At 39.9% G+C, this 21,807-nt stretch overlaps 1 protein-coding gene across 2 annotated transcripts in view; it reads right to left on the minus strand.

The window, feature by feature from the left end:
* Positions 1-21,807, minus strand: part of LOC124787900 (integrin alpha-PS2-like) — an 837,072-nt gene that overhangs the window by 72,576 nt on the left and 742,689 nt on the right. Inside the window, exons 6-8 of one of the 2 annotated variants that reach the window (XM_047254881.1) lie at positions 19,836-19,884; positions 7,453-7,527; positions 4,871-5,046 (exon numbers count right to left, since the gene is read on the minus strand). In XM_047254881.1, the coding sequence (XP_047110837.1) occupies positions 4,871-5,046; positions 7,453-7,527; positions 19,836-19,884 (300 nt within the window). The remainder of the gene's footprint in view (positions 1-4,870; positions 5,047-7,452; positions 7,528-19,835; positions 19,885-21,807) is intronic. The other variant, XM_047254882.1, reaches the window with a different exon arrangement.

Below are 21,807 nucleotides of genomic sequence, written 5' to 3' on the forward strand. Positions count from 1 at the left end.
AGGGGTGCAGAAGCCACAGCCCCACACTTGAACCTGTGTTTGACATGTTTCATGGCAGAAAAAATTAGCTTGGGCACAGGAACACAGTCACTGGACACTCAAAGTATGAAAATATTTCCTGGACTGATAAGTGATGAATTTGCATATACCTGAGTTTGAATTGATGGAAAGTTATGAGCAAGTTTTATTGCAGATGACAATGGATACAAAAGTCTGTGGTCATGAAAAATATGAATACACTGAAACTCACCTTGAGATGATAAATCATGCTTGCCAACAGATCTCAGTTCAGGTGGAGGGTGAAGGTATTCACATGTGAATAACAACAACATGGGATAAAATGATGCTACTGATGTGTCTGTCATCATCTGTCACTGACAAATGATACAGAAGTCCACTGTCTGATCATGTATTTCCATTTGTTCACTTATGTGTAAGGCAACACACCATGCCATTGCTCCCAAATAGTGTCAAATGATTTGAGGAACTTTCTTTGAATATGAGGAACATTGGTTGCCCTCCTGCTCCCTTTCCTCCAGGTTCTACTGAGTACTTGTGGGATGCCACAGAATGGAATGTGCACATCTCTCTCTGACCAATCTCTATCTGTTATGGGCTGTGGTTCAGCGGTCACATGTCATGAGCTGCCCTGAATGTTTTCAGTCTTTTGCCACAAACTGTCACAGCCTTCAAGATGGTGAAAGAGAATGGTACATAGTACTAGGTAAGTGTCTCTAATCCAAGTGCACATGGGTGTGTTTCTTATGTCTTTTTATGTGATGAAAACAAAATCCTTAACATGTACCTTTGCACACTGTAAACAATAGCATGGATTGTGTTTCTGTTTTGTGTATTTATCTGAGTATGTTACTTGGGACACTAAGATATTATGGAATCAATTATGTCTGATGTGCAAGAATACTAAAACTTGACCTGCCAATTCAATCATGTCAGATGCAAGCAAGACCATAGGTGAACATGGTTACAGCTGCCACACTGAAAAATCTTTGACACTTAATTTTGCAAAAAATCTATCTTATACAGTCATGAGCAAATAAGAATAATTTGCAGTTTCTAAAAATTACAGATATTGTTTACTTATCTCTGTCTTGTGAATTCTTGGCCCACCTGACACCTACTTGTCTGGCTACATTTTACAGCCAGCTCCACTTCATTTTCAATGGAGTCCTAATTATGTCAACTACCTAAGTCTCTTCCCAGAATCATTTGCTTGTATTCCTGTCTCTCCCAGTATTTTTCAACATGAATATTTCCTTTGCTCCAGTTTTTTATGGTATTTACAAAAAAAGTCCCTGTCGCACAAGGATGCCTGTACGACAGTTAGTAGGGTGTGGGGGCCTAGACCTGGAGGATTTGGAGCGTTTTTATGTTTTGGATGATGAAAGTTGACTTTCAAAAAGTGATTACAAAGTTCCAGTTCCAATCAAGTTAAAAATCTGCTTCATACCAACTTTGAAATGATTTTATTGAAAGAAAAACACCTGAATATACTATACTTTTTTCCTTTTCCTGAGAGGTGGGGGTAGGGAGGGGGGTACCTTTCTTGCCCCACAGATATGGGTGCCCTTAATGTCTCACTGCTGAACAACAAAACTGTTAATACACACTAATTCCATTTCAGACACATTGAAATCTTTGTTTTAAAAACCCTCTTTAGTTTACCCAAAGTACTCCAGGTTGTTATTGCTCTTCTATTTATTTTTCTCCTTTTCTGTCCAATAACTACATTCAAATGCTTTAGTACAAAATTTATGAACTAGTTCTGTGACTTCATTGGCAGTTTATATTATTCTCCTTTGGAGTATTTTATTACACATTATTTGAATCTTATTATAATTGCTCTGTTAAGTCTTCCATTGTTTTTGAAGTATATCTGTACTAGAGACAATCAGTGCAATGTTATGAAGATTGTTCAGGTGTGTGCCACTAACCAATATCCTGTCTTTGTTTTCCACTTTTAAGGATCTACAAACTTAGTCCATGGCTCCTGAGATTAGTTCTGATGATATGAAATCTTTTTGCCTGACTTTTTTCAGTTCTGAATTTCCCATTGCCTTGATCATATTTAACACAAGTTGTGTGTTTTCCTTAGTGTCCAAATATTGGTTGAATCAGTGGACAGTTAATACAGGTATTGTTAGAAGTGAAAGAAAAGTTTTCACATAATTCATGAATCCCAGGTAAAGCTGTTATTTGTATTCAGTGTTTCATTCTACAACTTTCCTCCTGGCTTGTGAGGGGTCCATTGTGTTCTACCCACTTCTAAACCCAGGTTGCTCCTTTGCTTTAATTTCAAATGAACTGTGCAAGATGTAAAAGTGATTTGTTACTTGACAAATTAAACTGTGGCCCATCCACAGCAGACGCTAACTTGATCACATGACTAAGAAAAGCCATGCCCCAGTTTAAAGTGGTGCACAGTGCATGTTGTTACCTTTTAGTTCAAGTCTGGAAAGTTGTCACAGAAAATGTCATTATGTGCAGACGTGAGGGTTTGCTGCTAATGTCATTTAATTTATTAACAGTGGGAAAGCAAAAGAAGTGAAGGTGCCAATGGGGAAGCTGATGGAAAACTTACAGGCAAAGGTTGGGAAGCAAAGGCAAAATTTCAGTAAGATGATGGTATGAAAATTACAGAAGGAGAGACACTGTGCTGAGCAGAGTCAAGATCTAATCCAAAGAAAAAGAAGCAAAGTGCACACAATAAATACCTCATTGAAGGTACAGTTAAATATATTAGACAGCAATTTTTGTGACATTATAAACAATGCAAGGAAATACCAGTGTTGTAAAAACTTCATACCATATCTCACAGAATTGAACTGCATAATTATCAAGGAAAATCCAACAAAAATGGCTCTGTCTATGGTTTTAAAGATTGCAGAATGAACACCATGTGAGAATAGGAGAACATGGTTGCAAGTAGGGCATACAACATTAGATTTTAACACAAGTACCAATCAAAGTTTAATGGTTGTGCATACAGGAGATCACATGACTTTCATTCCTGATTTACTTCTTGTGTATGAGTCTAACACCAAAAATTCAGGCTATCAAACAGATATGGGCAGCAAGCATTTTGACAAATACACAGAGACCCAGCTTGAGCCAGGAGTATGTTCAAATGGTTCAAATGGCTCTGAGCACTATGGGACAACATCTGAGGTCATCAGTCCCCTAGACTTAGAACTGCTTAAACATAACTAACCTAAGGACATCACACACATCCATGCTCGAGGCAGGATTCGAACCTGCGACCGTAGCAGTCATGCGGTTCCGGACTGAAGTGCCTAGAACCGCATGGCCACCGTGGCCGGCCAGGAGTATGTCCTAGAAGTATAGTCATTTTTGATAACATTTCGTATCACAACAAGCAGGAGAAAAAGGTCACCTCTAATTCACTAAAAGATGAAACAAAGCCTTGGCTAGTGATTAATCATACAGATTAAGGAAATAATTAATTGTGAAGCACCAAACTTCTGTTCACACCATTGACAAAATTTTGCAAGAAAATGGATTTGTTCCCTCCCTGACTTCTACCAAACCATCCACACCTAAATCCCACAGGACTGATCTTGCAAAGAATGAGTTCTGTAATCATATATTCAAAATGGACCATTCAAAGCTGAAATAATAACAGCTAATGCTTTTACATTAGAAGACTTGACAAGTCGTATGTTATATTACTAACTGTGTGATGACTATGAGATGCTTTGATGAACAAGTAAAATGAAGAGAATCATAAAAGTTGACATAGATTTGAACAAAAAGTAATCATTATTGTCTATGATTGAATTCACAGTTGACCAGTTGACAGACTCAGCTGAATAAGACAGCAACATCAATAACCATGTTGGAAATTTCCTGACATTCAAAACTACAAGATGCTCTTGCTAAAAAGTAACTCAGTACTGTGTTCTGGTTTTACAGGCCATCATTAATAAAAATACTAAAGGAAATAATTATCATAGTAAATATGGCCCCATTCACATAGTAAATGATATAGTTTCACTCCTGCAACTGCAGTCTTGCCCCTCCCAAAGTACCTGCGTTTTGCATAATTATCTCTTGTAAGCTGACAATATATGGACTATTTAAATGCGGAGCATGAAAAGTGCTCAACAGAATTATCAGTAATGACAACTAACATAGTTTACAGAGTATGTTTATGTAACTGCATGACCTTCCTTTCTTTCCAGTGGCCATTATTCCACTTATGCTGGTTCAAGATTAGTACAATTCTTCTTCAATTTGGCAGAGAACCGACCATACCCTATAACTTATGGGCTTTTATTAAGATGGGTTCATGGCTCCCAAAGGCACTTTAAAACTACTGCTAGCTCCACCTGGGGAGGAATCCATGTACCCATTCTGATTGTGTCTAGCATAATTAAACAGTCGATCCAAAATTATTTTTCAAAGTATTTTCGAGTCTTGTACCCAAGATGGGACATGGGCAGGAGCTCAGTATCTTCCTATGTTGATGCAGAAAACTGCCTAAAAACCACACCCAGGCTGGCTGGCACACTGGTCCGTGTCGTTAGTCTGAGAAGCGGATTTGATCCTGAGCCATGCACCTCCCTGTGTCCCGTATACTTTAACACACTAGGTTATATGGGTGGGTTAACTGCATCTGGATCACCATTATGTAAATATTAGATGCTTCTACATTTCAGACTTTTTTTTTTTTTTTTACAAGGGAGTCTTTAGAAATTATGTGTGTCTGTGAATAAATAACTATCTACTTAATCTCTCATAGCCTTGAAAACTTTGTTTTTAAAAAGGAAGTACATGAATAAAGATATTTGTTTCAAAATTAAAAAAAGAGCTAAATTAGTCTTTTCATTACCTTTCCAACTAGTCTGTTCCCTCGTGGCATACCAACAGCAGCACCACTGGTTCCATCCCCGGTGAAATCACCAGTAGCCACCGAATATCCAAGGTAAGAATCATCTGACTGTTTTGGACCTTCAGGGGTACTAATAACATCAGGTCGATTATATAGACTCTGTGAGTAAACCTGCCCTGAAAGAAGTCACACCTTCTGCATACTTATTTCTTTCAAGCTGAGTGAGTGAGTGCTCACAAAACAAATACAGAGATTTCCTTCCACAACAATAATTACAAGATGTAACAACTACTTACAGCAATAGCACATACCAGTATTTACAATTATACCTTCTGAATTTTGAAATTCTGATACATATTCTATTATGACTGCTGTAATGTTTGAACTAGAGAAATAAAACCTTTCACTTGGAATGTACTGAAATGTATTTATTAATGATAGGTGTCAGATAAATAATAATGCAAACTTTGGCAGAGTCATCCTAGGAGCAACTGGGTCTTAATATGGCCACCTTGCTCCCTTTGCCCACTGCCCTTTTTCTTGCAAAAGTAACCAAGTCTTGTTTATCAATTTATGTTACTGCTGCGATCAGTGTATATGATCTGTGAAAGAGACTCATCTCTGAGAAGATTTAAGATATTCGAAATATATCATTTAGTTTTCCATTTCAGATGCATAGTTATTGTTTGTGAAAAACATATGACAAAATAATAAATTTTAAATACCAACAGCAATAACACATACCAGTTTTTACAATTATTCCTTCTGAATTTTGAAATTCTGATACATATTCTATTCATACAATGAATTTGTTGACAAAGTGATTCACCGTAAGGCTAGATGGCTAATAAGAGTACGGAAGTTATGCAGCATTTTTGGGAAGCTTATTTTGAAATTGACAAAAAATGTTTCAAACAGATACTCTGGAAATATTAGCATTAAAGAAGTATGGAAGTACTATGTATAAAATGTATAAAAACTATCGAGGAGGCACACTGGCAAGACACTGGGCGACAGTTCAATTCACTGTTCGTGCATCCATATTTAAGCTTTGATGATTTCCCTCATTACGTAAGGTGAATGTTGATATGGTTCACTATAAAGAGCATGGCTAATTTCCTTCCCCATCCTGTGCTTCTGCATCATCTCTAATGACAGGATGTTAAACCCTGATCCAACTTCCTTTATAACCTATCATGGGCTATTATTCAGAAATAGGAATTTTTTAAGCCATATGTTTACATAGATTTTTCTTGTGTTGGTCCCAGAAACATATTCCAGAAATTTGTACCATTATTTATCCGACGTTCTATATTATTGAAGTTTGTATAGAATTAAGGACACTTGATATAGTCATAATTTTTAATACATTTTACATATAATTCCATGTTACTAGTTATTTATGTTACTAAACATTAGCCATCACCTATGAAGCATTATAATGACTCTACACTGTTGTCTTTGAAACAAAGGAAAGTCAGCTGTTGACATAGCCAAGATATAGTCTCAGTGGACATAAAGATGTAATGGAAACAACGTAGTTACAACATACGAGAATCTGTAGATGGTCATGCAAAAGTTGACCATCTGCTTATTAAATTACTGTACTCTAAAGCATCGAACTATCTTGTCAAAATTAGAGCCACATTCATGAGAAGTTAATGAATGAATATGACTTTCATTGGCTATGAGTTGGCTTGTTTCCGATGTCCACATACTGAAGAAGACAACAATGCAAAACTCGATAGCAAAAATACCTTGTTTGTATCATTAAAAGCATATAGTAGGCTATCATCAAGTAAATGAAGATAAGAAGCAGCTAGGCCTTTGTGGTAACTTTCTTATCAACACCTGTAACCCTGAAAAACTACGTACAACATTTTATTTAATGTTAAGCATATTACTGTAATTTTTAAGTGACACTGTCAATTATAGTTAGATTTCTTCAGTATATATCAAAATTTCTGAAATTAAATGTTAGCTCAGATAATCAAGGCTTCAGCAAACTTCCCTCACATAGTGAGAAGAACCACTGAAGCTTATATGTGTATTAGCATGTTTTATTTGAATATAAGATATTATTTATTGTATCAGATTTATTACTTGCCTATTTATTTTTAAATGTTACTTTTTACTTTATTTTAAGCAATATTAAGCTTACAGTTACAGCTGCTGTTAATTTGAAATTTACTTGAAAATAAATACAAAATTTAGAGTTGCGAGGAAACACAAAAATACAATAGTTATGTTCCCATGAACCACAACAGATGTAATGCAGATCTTACAGATTGGCTGGCAGATGATTATACCTTTCAGACCTTCAGAAAGCTTGTTACAAGTATTATGCTTATACATTTGGCTGGGGTTTCACCAACTGTTCCATATAGAACGGATTTGTTACTGATTTTGCTGTCACCAAATTATGTTGATTTTTACAAAGAATGGGATTGTGGTAATTGCACCATTAGAATCCAGTATTTACAATGGTTGCTTTGTTTGTAGCAGTTGCAGGGTTGAAGACTGAGCACTGGTGTAAGCCATCGCCAACACCTCCAGAAAGTAAGTTTATAAATTTAAGTTACCTGGGGGATATGAGAAGTTGTAGACTGTATGAGACCATTTTAAAGATGCATATGCATTAACGGAGTACAGCCTTCCTATAAGGTGAAATGTGAAAAATAAATTAATTAATATACATTAATGAAGAGGCAAACTCTGCAATACATGCCACTGCTATTTCAATCTCAATAACTCACTTCCACATGAATTCTATGAACTATAAGAAAACAGGCAAAAGTCAAACAACAGAATATGACAAGCAATGGCAGTTTGTTTCTGGAATTTGAGAAGGCTTCATTTATGGTTTCAAGACAATATTAACATAAGCTGATGCATTCAATGTGTGCTTATGGAGCCTTATCTATGATGAACCTCGATTATGTTATTTTAATGCATTTAAATGGCAGTCATATACTGTGCTAGAATAACATTTATCTCACTTTGATACTAGTTGCAAGCATTATGACAGTAGCTGTAATTCACGATAACAGCACAGGAGGGGAAAAAATCTGTTGGCCTACTGCAGTGGTTACATATAAACATGACGTTTCACAGATATGGACTGATAAAATTAAGATGCTTCAATAAATGGCGACACCAGAGAGGGTCATATACAATATTATCCAGAGATAATGCTTTATTTCAGAAGGACAAGGAGCTATGATAGCTATCGGCAAGACTAAAAATCTTGTCAGTTTTATTGAATGTAAGTTGTTTGTAACTGGGAAGATAACAGACACAAAATAACTAATGTCTTTTAAAACTTTTTCGTATAAGAATGTTTACAGACCAACCTCTGTAGTTCTATGGTTTACTATGTATTCTCCATAAGCTTGTTTTCCTGTTTTACAAAACTTTCCCTGACCATTCATCAGGGATGTTCTGTAATACACCATGCAATGAGTGTCCATCACAGTTCCTTCAAATATTCTTCTTTCCATTCCTCTCTTCACAGTGACTTTATAATCTAAGTGGAGCATAGTTAAAGTGCTGGAGTATATCAATGTATCCATCACTTCCGATCCACCTCCTTAAATTTTCTTTGAAAAAAATCATTAATGAGATAATCAGAAGCTGTAATAATGATATATTGAAATTCTAGAGATTCATATGATGATTCACCTAAGGAATTTATCTGCTAAGTGGACCTACTGCAGAGAATAGACAAAGTTTTGCCCTTCTTCATTTTGGAAACCACAAGCTGGGTATTCTATCTAACATCCCTCATTTCTACAGTGAGTATCACTGCCTGGCCTTCTGTGCTGTGAATGACTAGCCTATAATATTTATAGGGACTGAGAAGACAGTAAGCATTGGATCAACTCCATCAAATGATCTGGCTGTTGAATGATGCATTCACTGACAGAGCAGCATGGTAAACAAAACTTATGAAGAAAATTAGCTTTTTGACTAAAAACTTTCGCTGTAACTTTGTACCACAAGTACAATAAAAGGTTGTTAAAAATAAAATCAGCTTTGCAAAATTCGCTGGACAGCTGCAGTGTGTTGTATTATCAGCAGATCTACACTGTTCATGTCCCCATTAACATAGGGTGATCTCAACTAATCATAACTTGAGTCAAGCTGTAGATTTTCTTTACTTGACAGATTATGTATTTCATTTTATGTGTAAACGGTGGCTGCTGATTTCCCTAACATTCGTGTTCCCACTATCACAGCAATACTCTTTCTTCAAAGCACACCAGTGGAAATTTTACTCTCTACTCATTCTTTATTTCATTTTTGTATATGCTAACTGCTAGATTGGGCAATGATTGAACATGTTCATATGCACTGATAAAATACATGAACTATAATGATTATTGACTGTAATGTAAGTGTGTCATCTTGAGGCGAGGTCAAATGTCTGATACTTCATACATGAATACCACAAATGCAGTTAATTGTGTGTTTGAATAAAGGATTCAGTTCTATAAATCACCTTGCAACTACTTCATAATTAGAAACAAGGTCCTCTGATCTCTGAAATCTCTAGAAAAAAGATACACAGAAAAGAGTTACAACCCCTTTCCGAAAATGCTTCAATTCCTGGTGATAAAAACCAATTAGAGCTCCATTAGAAAGCCCAACCAAGTAATTTCAGAGGGACAATATTTTTCAACTTGAAATTCCACAGTCCTAAACATTACTGAAACTTCATCTAATAACGGACAACTTAAAACACAATCATCACATAAGCAATGCACTTTGTTCATGAAAACTCTGTGAATGCTGTCTCACAATTTATGTTTCGAAATGTAAACTTTTTCATCCAGCTGTATGCATTACACATATTTTTTCATTGCTGTATTCATGAGGCTTCCCATTTCTACAGAAATGTAAGACAAAGTACTCAATTCAAAATCTGCATTTCTCATTAAATGCTTTTGAGAAGAATCAAATTACCTATCCAGTCACTTTGGAGTTCAGATCAAGAATCTACAAGTACATCTTAACCATACTCTTCTGTCTAAATTCTGGCTATTCTTCACTGAGCTCCAAATGCCTCTCACAGATTACCCTCTATCGAAGTCTATCCAACTCATCACCCACATAATAACACATTCACTTCTGTATCAGAGAACCATATGTTCACTGGTTACCCTCCCTTCATCCATTTACTCTTTTCAGTGGCATCTCTTTGCTTAATGTTGTCATTTGGCAAGAACTTTGGCTGTCAGTCACCTCCATCCTACAGCACAAAAAATTTCCTTTAATGTCATGGAAAAAGCCATTTAGTGTTAGGTTAAGCAGTGACTTGAGCTGTATCTATTATCTCCTTTTGTGGACCTTCCCAGAAATAGAAGTTTTTACTCAAGGAACATCAAAAATTTTATAATCGTTACTGACAAGGACGGTTGTCCTTTATCTGAAACATTAGAATGCCCAAAACACTCAGAATTTTTCATACCATTAACCAGTATGACAATCATTATCCCTGGTTACAATAATCTTTGAGGTACAACTAATGTCTCCAAACTGCATCCCAATCACACTCAGATAACTACTCTACAAAACATTTTTTCTAACACACATAAATGATGTATTGCATCACTGCAGCTCCCTCAGGCTTCTCTTTAGTTGCGAATTTGCTGAAGGAACCAACCAGATGTTCAATAAGAGTGAAGTAAGAAAAACCACGGTGGTAACTCCTCAACATGTATCTGAATCAAATAATGGTACACAGTGTTTAAGGTGGTTGAATTATATTTAGGAGCAGCACCACACTGCACAAGAAATATCAGTATGACCATTCATTTTGTGTTATTTGGTCAAATAATTTAATGTGAATGCTGAGACCAATTATTAACTCAATCCATCCAACTGAGCTACTGTTCCGTCTGTAAACATGCTAGCAAAACTGTAATGATAATGTTGATAATAATAATAATAATAACATCTGAAAAAGGAAACATAATAATAATAATAATAATAATAATAAACTATCTGAGGCTATTTGTGAGTTCATCAGTAATTTGACTTTATCAGTAATTTTACAATCCCCTGGCTGCATTATCAGTGCCGTGCACATTAAGTTGCATGATGGGGCTGCCATCTTTAGATATTGCAACATGCCTAATTTTCTGTCAAGGTTGTGTCTCTTAGAGAAGCTTGTTTCTCTGTTCCTGTAGAGTCCTCTCTATCCTAAATTTTGGGGTACACTTTGTCTGGCTCCCTATTCGAGACTGCTCTAGCTTGAGTGACTGCCAGTAGCAATGTTACTGCCAGCACACCACTTAGCTTCATCGAAGTACGCAAACCCTCCCACATGGCACTTAAGGTGCATTGCAGATGAAGGGCTGCACAAGTAGAGACATGATTAGAAATGAAGATATTAGAGCAGTACTAAATATTTTCAACATGATTGAAAAAAATTAAAAATATCATGAAGATTGGAGACAACACTTCATGAGCAAGCCAGGTCACAGAATTCCCCAGAAGGTTCTGAACTACAAGCCAAATGAGAAAAGAGATGTTGGAAGACTTTGAAAAAAATGAAAATAATTTTGTTTATGATTTCAGAACAGGCAACAGCCTATTCTTTGACAGGAAGATGATGATGATGATGATTGTGATAGTAATAATAATAATAATAATAATAATAATAATAATAACAGTAATAATAGCAGTAGTAAACTGCAATAATACACAATTTATCTATAGCAAGTGAAAAGATTAGGATATTACCAACATGTTTTACATAGCAGCTAAATTGAATGAGCCATAACAACAAAATTACTGAGCCATTGTTTTTAATGCAGCACTCCTCAAAGTGTACTATGCTGAACATGCTACAAAAAGAACTGCTTAAAGAAAATTCGTAAGTCTCCCCCCCCCCCCCCCCCCCCAAAAAAAAAAGGTCAGTTTGTAAGCCTATGGTGTAATTTGATAACTCATTAGCAGTTATTGTTGGTGCCAGATTGATTGCTACACAAATGATTCTACATAACAATATGAGAAAATCATTGCTTTTAATGTTTGGCTAAACTTGTGTTGTGCCACCAATGTGTAAAAGCTTCTTTGCACTAATTTAGGTGTGTATATAAAATGCATTTTGGTGCATAAATAAGAGAGAAATACTGCCTTTCTTGCATAACCTTGAGGCTATTCATTATTGAGCAAGTGAAAAAAAAGTGTACCAACCGCTAGTTGCTTGTGTTAAAATTTAAGTGTTTGAAGGACTATTAAAGTGCAAACAGTTCATAGTTGGAATTTTATTTTTGTCTGTATACCATACCAGTTTGTTAAGCATTCAGTCATGAACCAACATAGTGCCAATTTGTAAGAGTTAAATAATTAATGGCTGGGTGATGGCCATAGTAATGAAAGGCTCACAATGTAAACAAGTCAGTCAACTGAAAGAGTGTCAGTGCATGAGTCAGCTGAGAGAAGTGGTAGTGCTGGGTGGGCATGGTGATATGGCAACTAAAAACTAAAGACATGGAAAGAGGGCAGTTGTCTTAGAATAGGTCTACAAGTCAAACAGAGCTACTGTTGATGGACAAAGGCAGTTTTGCCAGATCGATCTGATTCCCATTAGGAAGGTCTCTGTGAACCGGTTGTGTCAGATGATCACTGTGCAATGTGGAGGAAGATGGTTAATCAAATAAACTGATCAAAGTGTTTGGTATAGTCCTTCATATGTAACATCAATGTACAATGAATTACAGATAGTTATAATTGTGAACTTAACAACACGTTTTGTCGAACCTCAAGTACCTTCATTTTGTTAAATCTGTTTTTTACTAAGGAGTAAACTTCCTCTTGTCATCTATAGCTTTAGTGCCAAGAGGTACCCCAGTTTAGAGTAACATGCAAATAGCTTGTTGTACATTACAACTTACTACACAAAACAGTTGAAGTAGAATCATTCAAAAGATGTCATTGCTGCATTGTAAGGTATGTAAATGGACAAAATGCTCTAGGGAAAAGGGTGGCAGTCTTATTGTTCTTTGACAGTACAATCTTTGCAAATATTGTTGCTGTGTCCTGCTACGAGTGTATGCTAGTTTGTGTGCACCGAGAGAGAGAGAGAGAGAGAAAGAGAGAGAGAAAGAGAGAGAGAGGGTGTGTGTGTGTGTGTGTGTGTGTGTGTGTGTGTGTGTGTGTGTGTGTGTGTGTGTGTGTGTGCATGCTTGAATCGGCTGCCAATTGTATCAGCACAGGCCGACCACTGGAGGTTGCCTGTGGGAGACAAGCACTCGACACTGTCTCTGCCGCACCATCTGCCAATCACTTGCACATATATATGTGTGGAGTAGCACTGACTGACTCTCTGTATGTTCATCCAGTTGTACCACTCAAATCAGTTGTTCTGTGTCTTGTTACAAGTGAATTCATGAGAGCCATATTCGTTATTGTTCAGAGGTTTATGAATAAAGCCATATTTGTTTTACTACATGACTGGCAACGAGTTTGGAACGATATCCACGTGTGCAGTCATTAGTGTGGTTTCATCAAGTTAGTCACAATGGATGCCATGCTTACTTTGGCAATAACTGACGCCCTGTTTACTTTGGCAGTAACCACTTTGTCAGCTTCCATTAACAGCTTTCTGTTAACAGACAGATTATTGTTCCACCGGTCCATCCACTCATTTTTCCTCCATATGATAGCTCACCAAGGGTTGGGAATCCTACAAAAAAGACTCAGACAGTCTTTTTTGACTTTCGGTATGGCAGACTTGAATTTGTGCAAAGCCTTCTTCTCTTGTGGATTCCACCTAAAATGTATCAAATAGTGCATCAGCTTGCCTCTTCATAAGAACTGATAGCTCTTGCTTTTGATGACATGTTCATATTTTTGTCCACCTACCATTGCAAATGAATGCATGTAATAGCTGTGCAAGTTGAATTCTACTGATGCTGCCAGAAACCAAACCTGCCATACACTGCCCGGGCACCTGAACTTCACAGCTTTAGGTGTAAGTGTTAATTTATTACTGATGGCCATAATGACTCTTATGCAGTCTCTATGGTGTGTGATGCAGTTATCTGTTTATCTCCGGGCAAGGAAATGCACCAGAAGACCTCGCTCTGTGAGAACCCCATTGGCAGAAGTTTTGCAAATAGCACAATCTTTTGAAGTTTCTTGGGCAGTGGGTGACCAGATTGAAGTGTGGGGCAATGTGGCAACAGTGTCATAAGCTTGGTCCACTATGATGACTATGAGGAAGCGGGAGTAGCTGCAGTAATTATGTCAGCCCATCGCTGAGCAGACCAAGGTCGGCCCAAGCAGCCGCGACTGCCACAGCACTATCGTTTGCGTTCCTGTTTCCATCTTGTCCTTTCTGTTTTGTCCAGCATGAATCTTCAGCATGCTGTAGGCACTGGGCTACTTGTAATGCTTTCCAGGAGAGAGGCCACATTGCTTCTATGTGTCGTTTACCGAAGTTTGATCAAGATATGGACATGGACATGGACATAAACTGTGGGACTCCAATGCTTGTGACTACTCCCAAACTGTTTATCGAGTAAAGTGTTCTTCGCCAAGTGCTCTGGCTACAGGTCAACACAAGTGCTGCAGTGATGTTACTGAATTCAAACCTATGGAGTTTAGGCTCACCGTCATTGACACCAGTCACCTGAAAGCTGGTCAGTTACAACAAACACAACATTGCACTGTTAGGACAATTTACGGCATCTACCTCTTACAAGCCAGTGGTTTGTTCCATTAGATTCTTGGTGGTTGCTGATACTGGTGTTGAGAACTTGTTCGGGATGGATGCACTCCAGGTGTTTGGATTTTCTGTCACTGAAGCAGTTCATTTTGTGTCCTATCAGGCATTGGAAACACTGTGTGAATTTCTTTGAAACCCACAGCTCGGCCTCATTTAAGTCTTGCATGTTCCATTCCTGTCACTCTGAAAGATCAAGTGAAAGCAAAATCAAAGAGACTTCAGTCTCTTAGGGTTAGTGCAACCTGTTATAACTAGTGAATGTCATCTCCACTGAATCTAGTTCGGAAGCCACAGGGGAAACTTCACCTCTGTGGCAATTTCAGTACTACTGTCAATGCGCAGTTGATCGTGGATATGTATACTCTCCCTTGCCAGAAGGAACTGTTGGCAAATATATTGGGTGGTCAATACTATTCTAAAATTGACTTTTTTGAAGCATATCTACAAGTTCCTGTGGACAAAGAGTCTAGGTGAGTGATGGTTTTGAATGCTTGTTTTGGTCTCTATCAATATTTGCACCTTCTTTTTGGTGTGGCTAGCGCCCCTGCTATTTTCCAATGATTTTTAGAGCTATTGATTATTGCTGTTCTCATTTGCATTAATTATCTGGATGATATTGTTGTGTGGGCTCTTCCATGGCTGATCACTTGAAAAATTTGAGCACTTTGTTTTCTGTCTTACAGTCCACAGGCTTATGGCGTAACCTCGTCAAATCTCAGGTTTTTCAGCCTTCTATTGTTTATTTGGGGTTCAAGGTATCGCAGGATGGGCTTCAGCATCTGCCAGACCACATCTCTGCTGTTCTGTCTATGCCTCACCCCTCACCCACGAAGGAGCCTCAGGCTTTCCTAGGTAAAACAGCCTACGCCCATAAATTCCTGTTGAGGGCAACCACATTGGCCCACCCATTGCATGCCTTGTCATGCAAGAATGTATCTTTTTGCTAGAGCCCATACTACAAATGTGCTTTTCAAATGATGAAATCCATACTACTCTTGGCCCCTTGTTTAACTATGTTCTCTCCGGACCAGATAGCAGTTTTGGCAACTGGTGCCCCACACTACAGCCTCACTGTGGTCCTATCCAACCAATAGGCTGATGGTTCTGAGCAGCCTGTTACTTTTGCCTCAAAATCTCTCACTCTGGCACCACAGTGTTACTCTTAGGTAGAAAAAGAGGCTTTTGCCATGGGGACAGGGAAATTTCATGTTTTTTGTATGGCTCCAAGTTCCACCTTATACTGACCGTAAACCCTTGGTTTGCTTGTTTAACACTCACACTTCTTTGCCTGACAAGGCAGCATACCACCTACATTGCTGGGCACAGTTCTTGTCTCTGTACAATTATGAAATCCATTTTTGACCTACGTCTAAGCATGCCAATGTGGATGCCTTGTCCCACCTTCCTGTGGGTCCTGATACCGATTTTGATTGTGAAGAATTGATTTGCTTCCATCTTGATATCAAAATACAGGCTGCAGTCAATGGTTTCCCATTTACGAGCTCGCATGTAGCAGCTGCCATTGTTGCTGACATGGTTCTCTGTTAGATGGTTGTTTTTGCAACAGGGCTAGCCAGATGAACCACCAAATTGGGTTTTGGACCCCCTGTACAACTATTTTTCCTTACAGTATCGCCCCTGTTTTTGATGGTGTTTTGCTGTTGTCCACAGAAAACCTCTCTCCCAGAGTAGTCTTTCCTTCTGTGTTACAGTGTGAGGTTCTTCGCCCTCTCCACATGAGCCATTGAGAGTTTCGTGCACTAAACTGTTAGCTAGGAGACATATTTTTTTTTTTTGCCAGGGTTTGATGGCGAAATTGTCCATTTTGTTTCAGCTTGTGAGCTGAGTGCCAAATAACAGGCAGCTCCCAGGGCATCCCTGTCCCCATAGCACGCTCCCCACTGGCCATGGGAATGCATTCATGTAGACTTTGCAGGTCCCTTCTTAAATTGTCATTGGCTCTTGGTTGTGAATACATTAACCCGGTTTCCTTACATTTCCTGGTAAGGATTGACATTGGCTGAGGTCACAATTCACATGCCGTTGAGGCTTTTGCCTTGTACCTTAGTTTCCAACAGAGACCTCCAGTTCGTTTCTCACACCTTTCAACTGCTTTGTTCCTGTCACAGAATTTGTCATGTGCTCCACCCTCAATGAGGCCTAATGATTTATGCATATGTTCAAGTCCCAGATGAAGAAGTTTATTGCGGATTCTTCACCCGACAACTCCCTTCTCCATTTTCTGAGCACCTATCACTTCACACCTGTGGAGAAGTGGAGCCCGACTGTGTTGCTTCTTGGCCAGGAGTCAGGCATGCTCCTCCACATTCTGCAGCCTGTGCCACACTTGCCACCGTCGGATTCATCTGGCCACTTTGTGCTGGGATTGCCGGTGTGGGCACAAGTGTTTGATTGCAGGCTCAAGTGGATACTGGCCACTGTTGTCTGCGTGCAGGGACGCCATCTTTGTGTTGTCTGTACAGCTGATGGGCTGGTGACTTGCCACTTTGATCAGTTGAATCTCCTCCTCCCTGCCAGAAGCTACTGGTTTGTGGGTGTGACCCCTGTCACCATAGCCTGCCCCACTGCCCTCCACCTCGAGTCTGCCATTGCCTGCTGTGGAGGTGTCCCCATTCAATTGGCTGCCTCCTCTACGTACAGTGACTTGGGGTTCCAGATTGATGGTACTGGGCGTGTTGTGGCATAGTAAGACAGCCACGCCACTCGGAAGTAGCCGAAAGGCACGCGTTAAACTCACGCAGGCTAGAGATAGGTCTGGAACAGGATACGTAATTAATGCTATAAAGAAAAGTACGTAGCTGCTGGAATACTTAACTTTAATCCATCCTTGTTGTACATCGCTATTGACGATACAAGTGAGACTCTATAGATACTAATGGCGCCTTGCTAGGTCGTAGCCATTGACTTAGCTGAAGGCTATCCTAACTATCTGCTCTGCAAATGAGCGAGGCTTCGTCAGTGTGCATCGCTAGCTACGTCGTCCGTACAACTGGGGCGAGTGCTAGTACGTCTCTCTAGACCTGTCGTGTGGTGGCGCTCGGTCTGCGATCACTGACAGTGGCGACACGCGGGTCCGACATGTACTAATGGACCGCGGCCGATTTAAAGCTACCACCTAGCAAGTGTGGTGTTGGCGGTGACACCACAGGGCGCTAGTCCGTCTCTGGCCTCAGTTCCATTGCTACAGCTTGCTGTTTTGGTTGAGCCACCTCCACCGGCCCCCTTTCCATCATTACCTTCGCTATCTATCATCACCAGTGTGTCCAGCCCCATCTATGCAATGAGACCTGCCTGCTGATGATGTTGCAGAAATGGTAATTGCAATCTCCTCTGCAGTGATGTCGTTGGGTGCTGGCTGCATGGGCCCACTGTCCTCAAGCATGCCCGCATCCTCATGTGTTCTGGCCCTGTGCCTGGCACATTGTCCCATCCCCTCTGTCTCCATCAGCTGCCACAGCTCCGGATCCGATGTACATGTCCCTCATCGGGCTGACGGTGTCTCATCCATTGCATGGGCACCAACTTAGCTCAAGGGAGAGGAGTGCTGTATCCTGATACTAGTGTGTGTGAGTGCGAGTGCACCAAGTGTGGTGTGACCACTTGTCTCTGCTTGGTGCAGTCTCTGCCATGCCGTCGAGTCGCATTTATATATGCATCGAGCAGTGCTGACTCACTCTCCCTATGTTCATCCAGTTACCCTGCTCGCATTAGTCGTTCTGTATCTTGTTATATGTCAAGTTACGAGAGGCATGTTTCCATTATTGTTCAGAGATTTATGAATAAAGCCATATTTGTGTTACTTGGATCGGTTTCATGTGTTATCTGGTTACCACAATTGTCATCTTTCAACTGGTCAGTTTATTTTAAAATGAAATCAGTAACTTTTGAGTGGCATTGCAATTAATGCATTAACAGTGCAATGAATAATCAAAATATTAAAATCTAAACTAAGTCCAATTTGAGCTTTCTTTTACCAAATAAGTACTGATGTTTTGTTTAAAGGAGTGACATAACATGATTTTGTGGTTCTGGTTTGACTGAAAAGAACAAGCACAAATAATGCAAATGGCAAACAGTTACAGCTGAGTGATAGTTTGTTTTATGTGTTTAGAAAAGTGTCAGGGTGCTAGTTATAGGAAAATTTGCCAGAATCCATAAGAGCACACACTGTGGACCCATTTAAAACAAAATTAAAATCTTTTTTTGCAAATAAATGTCTGTACTCACTGAAAGAACTCTAAGCTGTATGTATTATGTATTAATCTTTGTAGATAAATCTATTGTGTATTAAACCTTTATACACAAATATGATATGTACTATAACTTTAGAAACACTAAGACATTTGCAGAAGTCATTATTTGATGACTACATGGCAAAACAAATGTAAATAAAAATAACAATAGAATTTGTGGTGCTGAAATTAAAAGGATTTAATCTCTGTATTATCAGATCATCAGCAGTTTACATCAGAATGAGATTTCATTTCACATTATTGAGGCTGGGCAGGTTTGTTCTACCAGCTGCGTGTGGTGTCACGTGGGATGAGCAGGAAAGGTTATATATACAGCAGAAGTAGGACTCTAATTGTTCTCTTGCAACACCCATCAGCCACCCAAATACCATGTCATTACAGAACTATGGGGGCTCACGCAACAAGATGAGAAGCTGTCTATTTCATTCTTATGCCAAAATAAGAAATGTACCTGGCATTTACTAACTAGTCAAAACACTGTAAGCACCAATGATCAGACAATGATCAGACAATAATTAGCAAAAATAATAACTCACTTCCACTAACTGATTATGTATGCCATCTTAATTTGGAATCAAGCATAACATGATGCAATCCTTCAGTAATAAGATTACACCATGCCATGTAGTTTTGCTTACAAGGCACACTGAAATTCAAATATTTCAATTTTTTGTCAACAATTCTTTTGGGTGTGTCACTGTGGCAACGCTTAAAACAGCCAATTTTTTTTTTTTTTTACAGGTAGTAATCTTTGAACAATCTCTAGCACAGCGGTGTACTGGTGGAGTCTGAGTCTGGCCATGGCCAACTAAATGCAGTATTCAGGTATAGCATGTTGCACTTGTCTCACTCATTTTTCAAATAACAAGTTAGTTCAGGCACTATCATCTGTATAATGACAGCTGGAGAGGGTACAATATATATCTCTAGATCAATGTGAACAAAAACTCACCTTGCCAATACCAACTGCCTGGTGCTCCTATGAACACACGATCTCCATCCTGAAAATAATAGTAATAAAAGATAATGATGCAATAAAGACAAAGAAAAGGCCACAGGAATTATGATGTGTGACAAATAACTTCTGAATTGAACATTTAAAAAGTTTACTGGAGAAAATATCCCATACCGCATGGATCATTTTTGTTATGGAATATTGGCACCATTGTCAATACTAAGACCCCTTCTCTGCAGTTCATAAGCTGCCTAGAGTAAAAGGGCTCAAAAAAGTAGGGAGAAATTTCTACACTGGTGGAAAAGAATTATGAAATATAAGGAAGGACATTTCCATATTTGTTGTCAAATAAAGATTGCACTGTGGGGACTGACACCTGTCAGTATTTACGAAAGCGATCTCTGATTAACTTTCTTAAGGTGGAATCTTCCAGTGACACACATAGGAATACAGCAACTTTTTTTTCATATCACACTTTGAAATAACCGAGAACATATGAGGGTATTGGAAGCAATGCGATATGAGTAACATATTCTTAATTTTAAGATAGATACATACACTCCTGGAAATGGAAAAAAGAACACATTGACAACGGTGTGTCAGACCCACCATACTTGCTCCGGACACTGCGAGAGGGCTGTACAAGCAATGATCACACGTACGGCACAGCAGACACACCAGGAACCGCGGTGTTGGCCGTCGAATGGCGCTAGCTGCGCAGCATTTGTGCACCGCCGCCGTCAGTGTCAGCCAGTTTGCCATGGCATACGGAGCTCCATCGCAGTCTTTAACACTGGTAGCATGCCGCGACAGCGTGGACGTGAACCGTATGTGCAGTTGACGGACTTTGAGCGAGGGCGTATAGTGGGCATGCGGGAGGCCGGGTGGACGTACCGCCGAATTGCTCAACACGTGGGGCGTGAGGTCTCCACAGTACATCGATGTTGTCGCCAGTGGTCGGCGGAAGGTGCACGTGCCCGTCGACCTGGGACCGGACCGCAGCGACGCACAGATGCACGCCAAGACCGTAGGATCCTACGCAGTGCCGTAGGGGACCGCACCGCCACTTCCCAGCAAATTAGGGACACTGTTGCTCCTGGGGTATCGGCGAGGACCATTCGCAACCGTCTCCATGAAGCTGGGCTACGGTCCCGCACACCGTTAGGCCGTCTTCCGCTCACGCCCCAACATCGTGCAGCCCGCCTCCAGTGGTGTCGTGACAGGCGTGAATGGAGGGACGAATGGAGACGTGTCGTCTTCAGCGATGAGAGTCGCTTCTGCTTTGGTGCCAATGATGGTCGTATGCGTGTTTGGCGCCGTGCAGGTGAGCGCCACAATCAGGACTGCATACGACCGAGGCACACAGGGCCAACACCAGGCATCATGGTGTGGGGAGCGATCTCCTACACTGGCCGTACATCACTGGTGATCGTCGAGGGGACACTGAATAGTGCACGGTACATCCAAACCGTCATCGAACCCATCGTTCTACCATTCCTAGACCGGTAAGGGAACTTGCTGTTCCAACAGGACAATGCACGTCCGCATGTATCCCGTGCCACCCAATGTGCTCTAGAAGGTGTAAGTCAACTACCCTGGCCAGCAAGATCTCCGGATCTGTCCCCCATTGAGCATGTTTGGGACTGGATGAAGCGTCGTCTCACGCGGTCTGCACGTCCAGCACGAACGCTGGTCCAACTGAGGCGCCAGGTGGAAATGGCATGGCAAGCCGTTCCACAGGACTACATCCAGCATCTCTAAGATCGTCTCCATGGGAGAATAGCAGCCTGCATTGCTGCGAAAGGTGGATATACACTGTACTAGTGCCGACATTGTGCATGCTCTGTTGCCTGTGTCTATGTGCCTGTGGTTCTGTCAGTGTGATCATGTGATGTATCTGACCCCAGGAATGTGTCAATAAAGTTTCCCCTTCCTCGGACAATGAATTCACGGTGTTCTTATTTCAATT

Source organism: Schistocerca piceifrons, chromosome 3 (assembly GCF_021461385.2).
Source record: "Schistocerca piceifrons isolate TAMUIC-IGC-003096 chromosome 3, iqSchPice1.1, whole genome shotgun sequence".
Lineage (NCBI taxonomy): Eukaryota > Metazoa > Arthropoda > Insecta > Orthoptera > Acrididae > Schistocerca > Schistocerca piceifrons.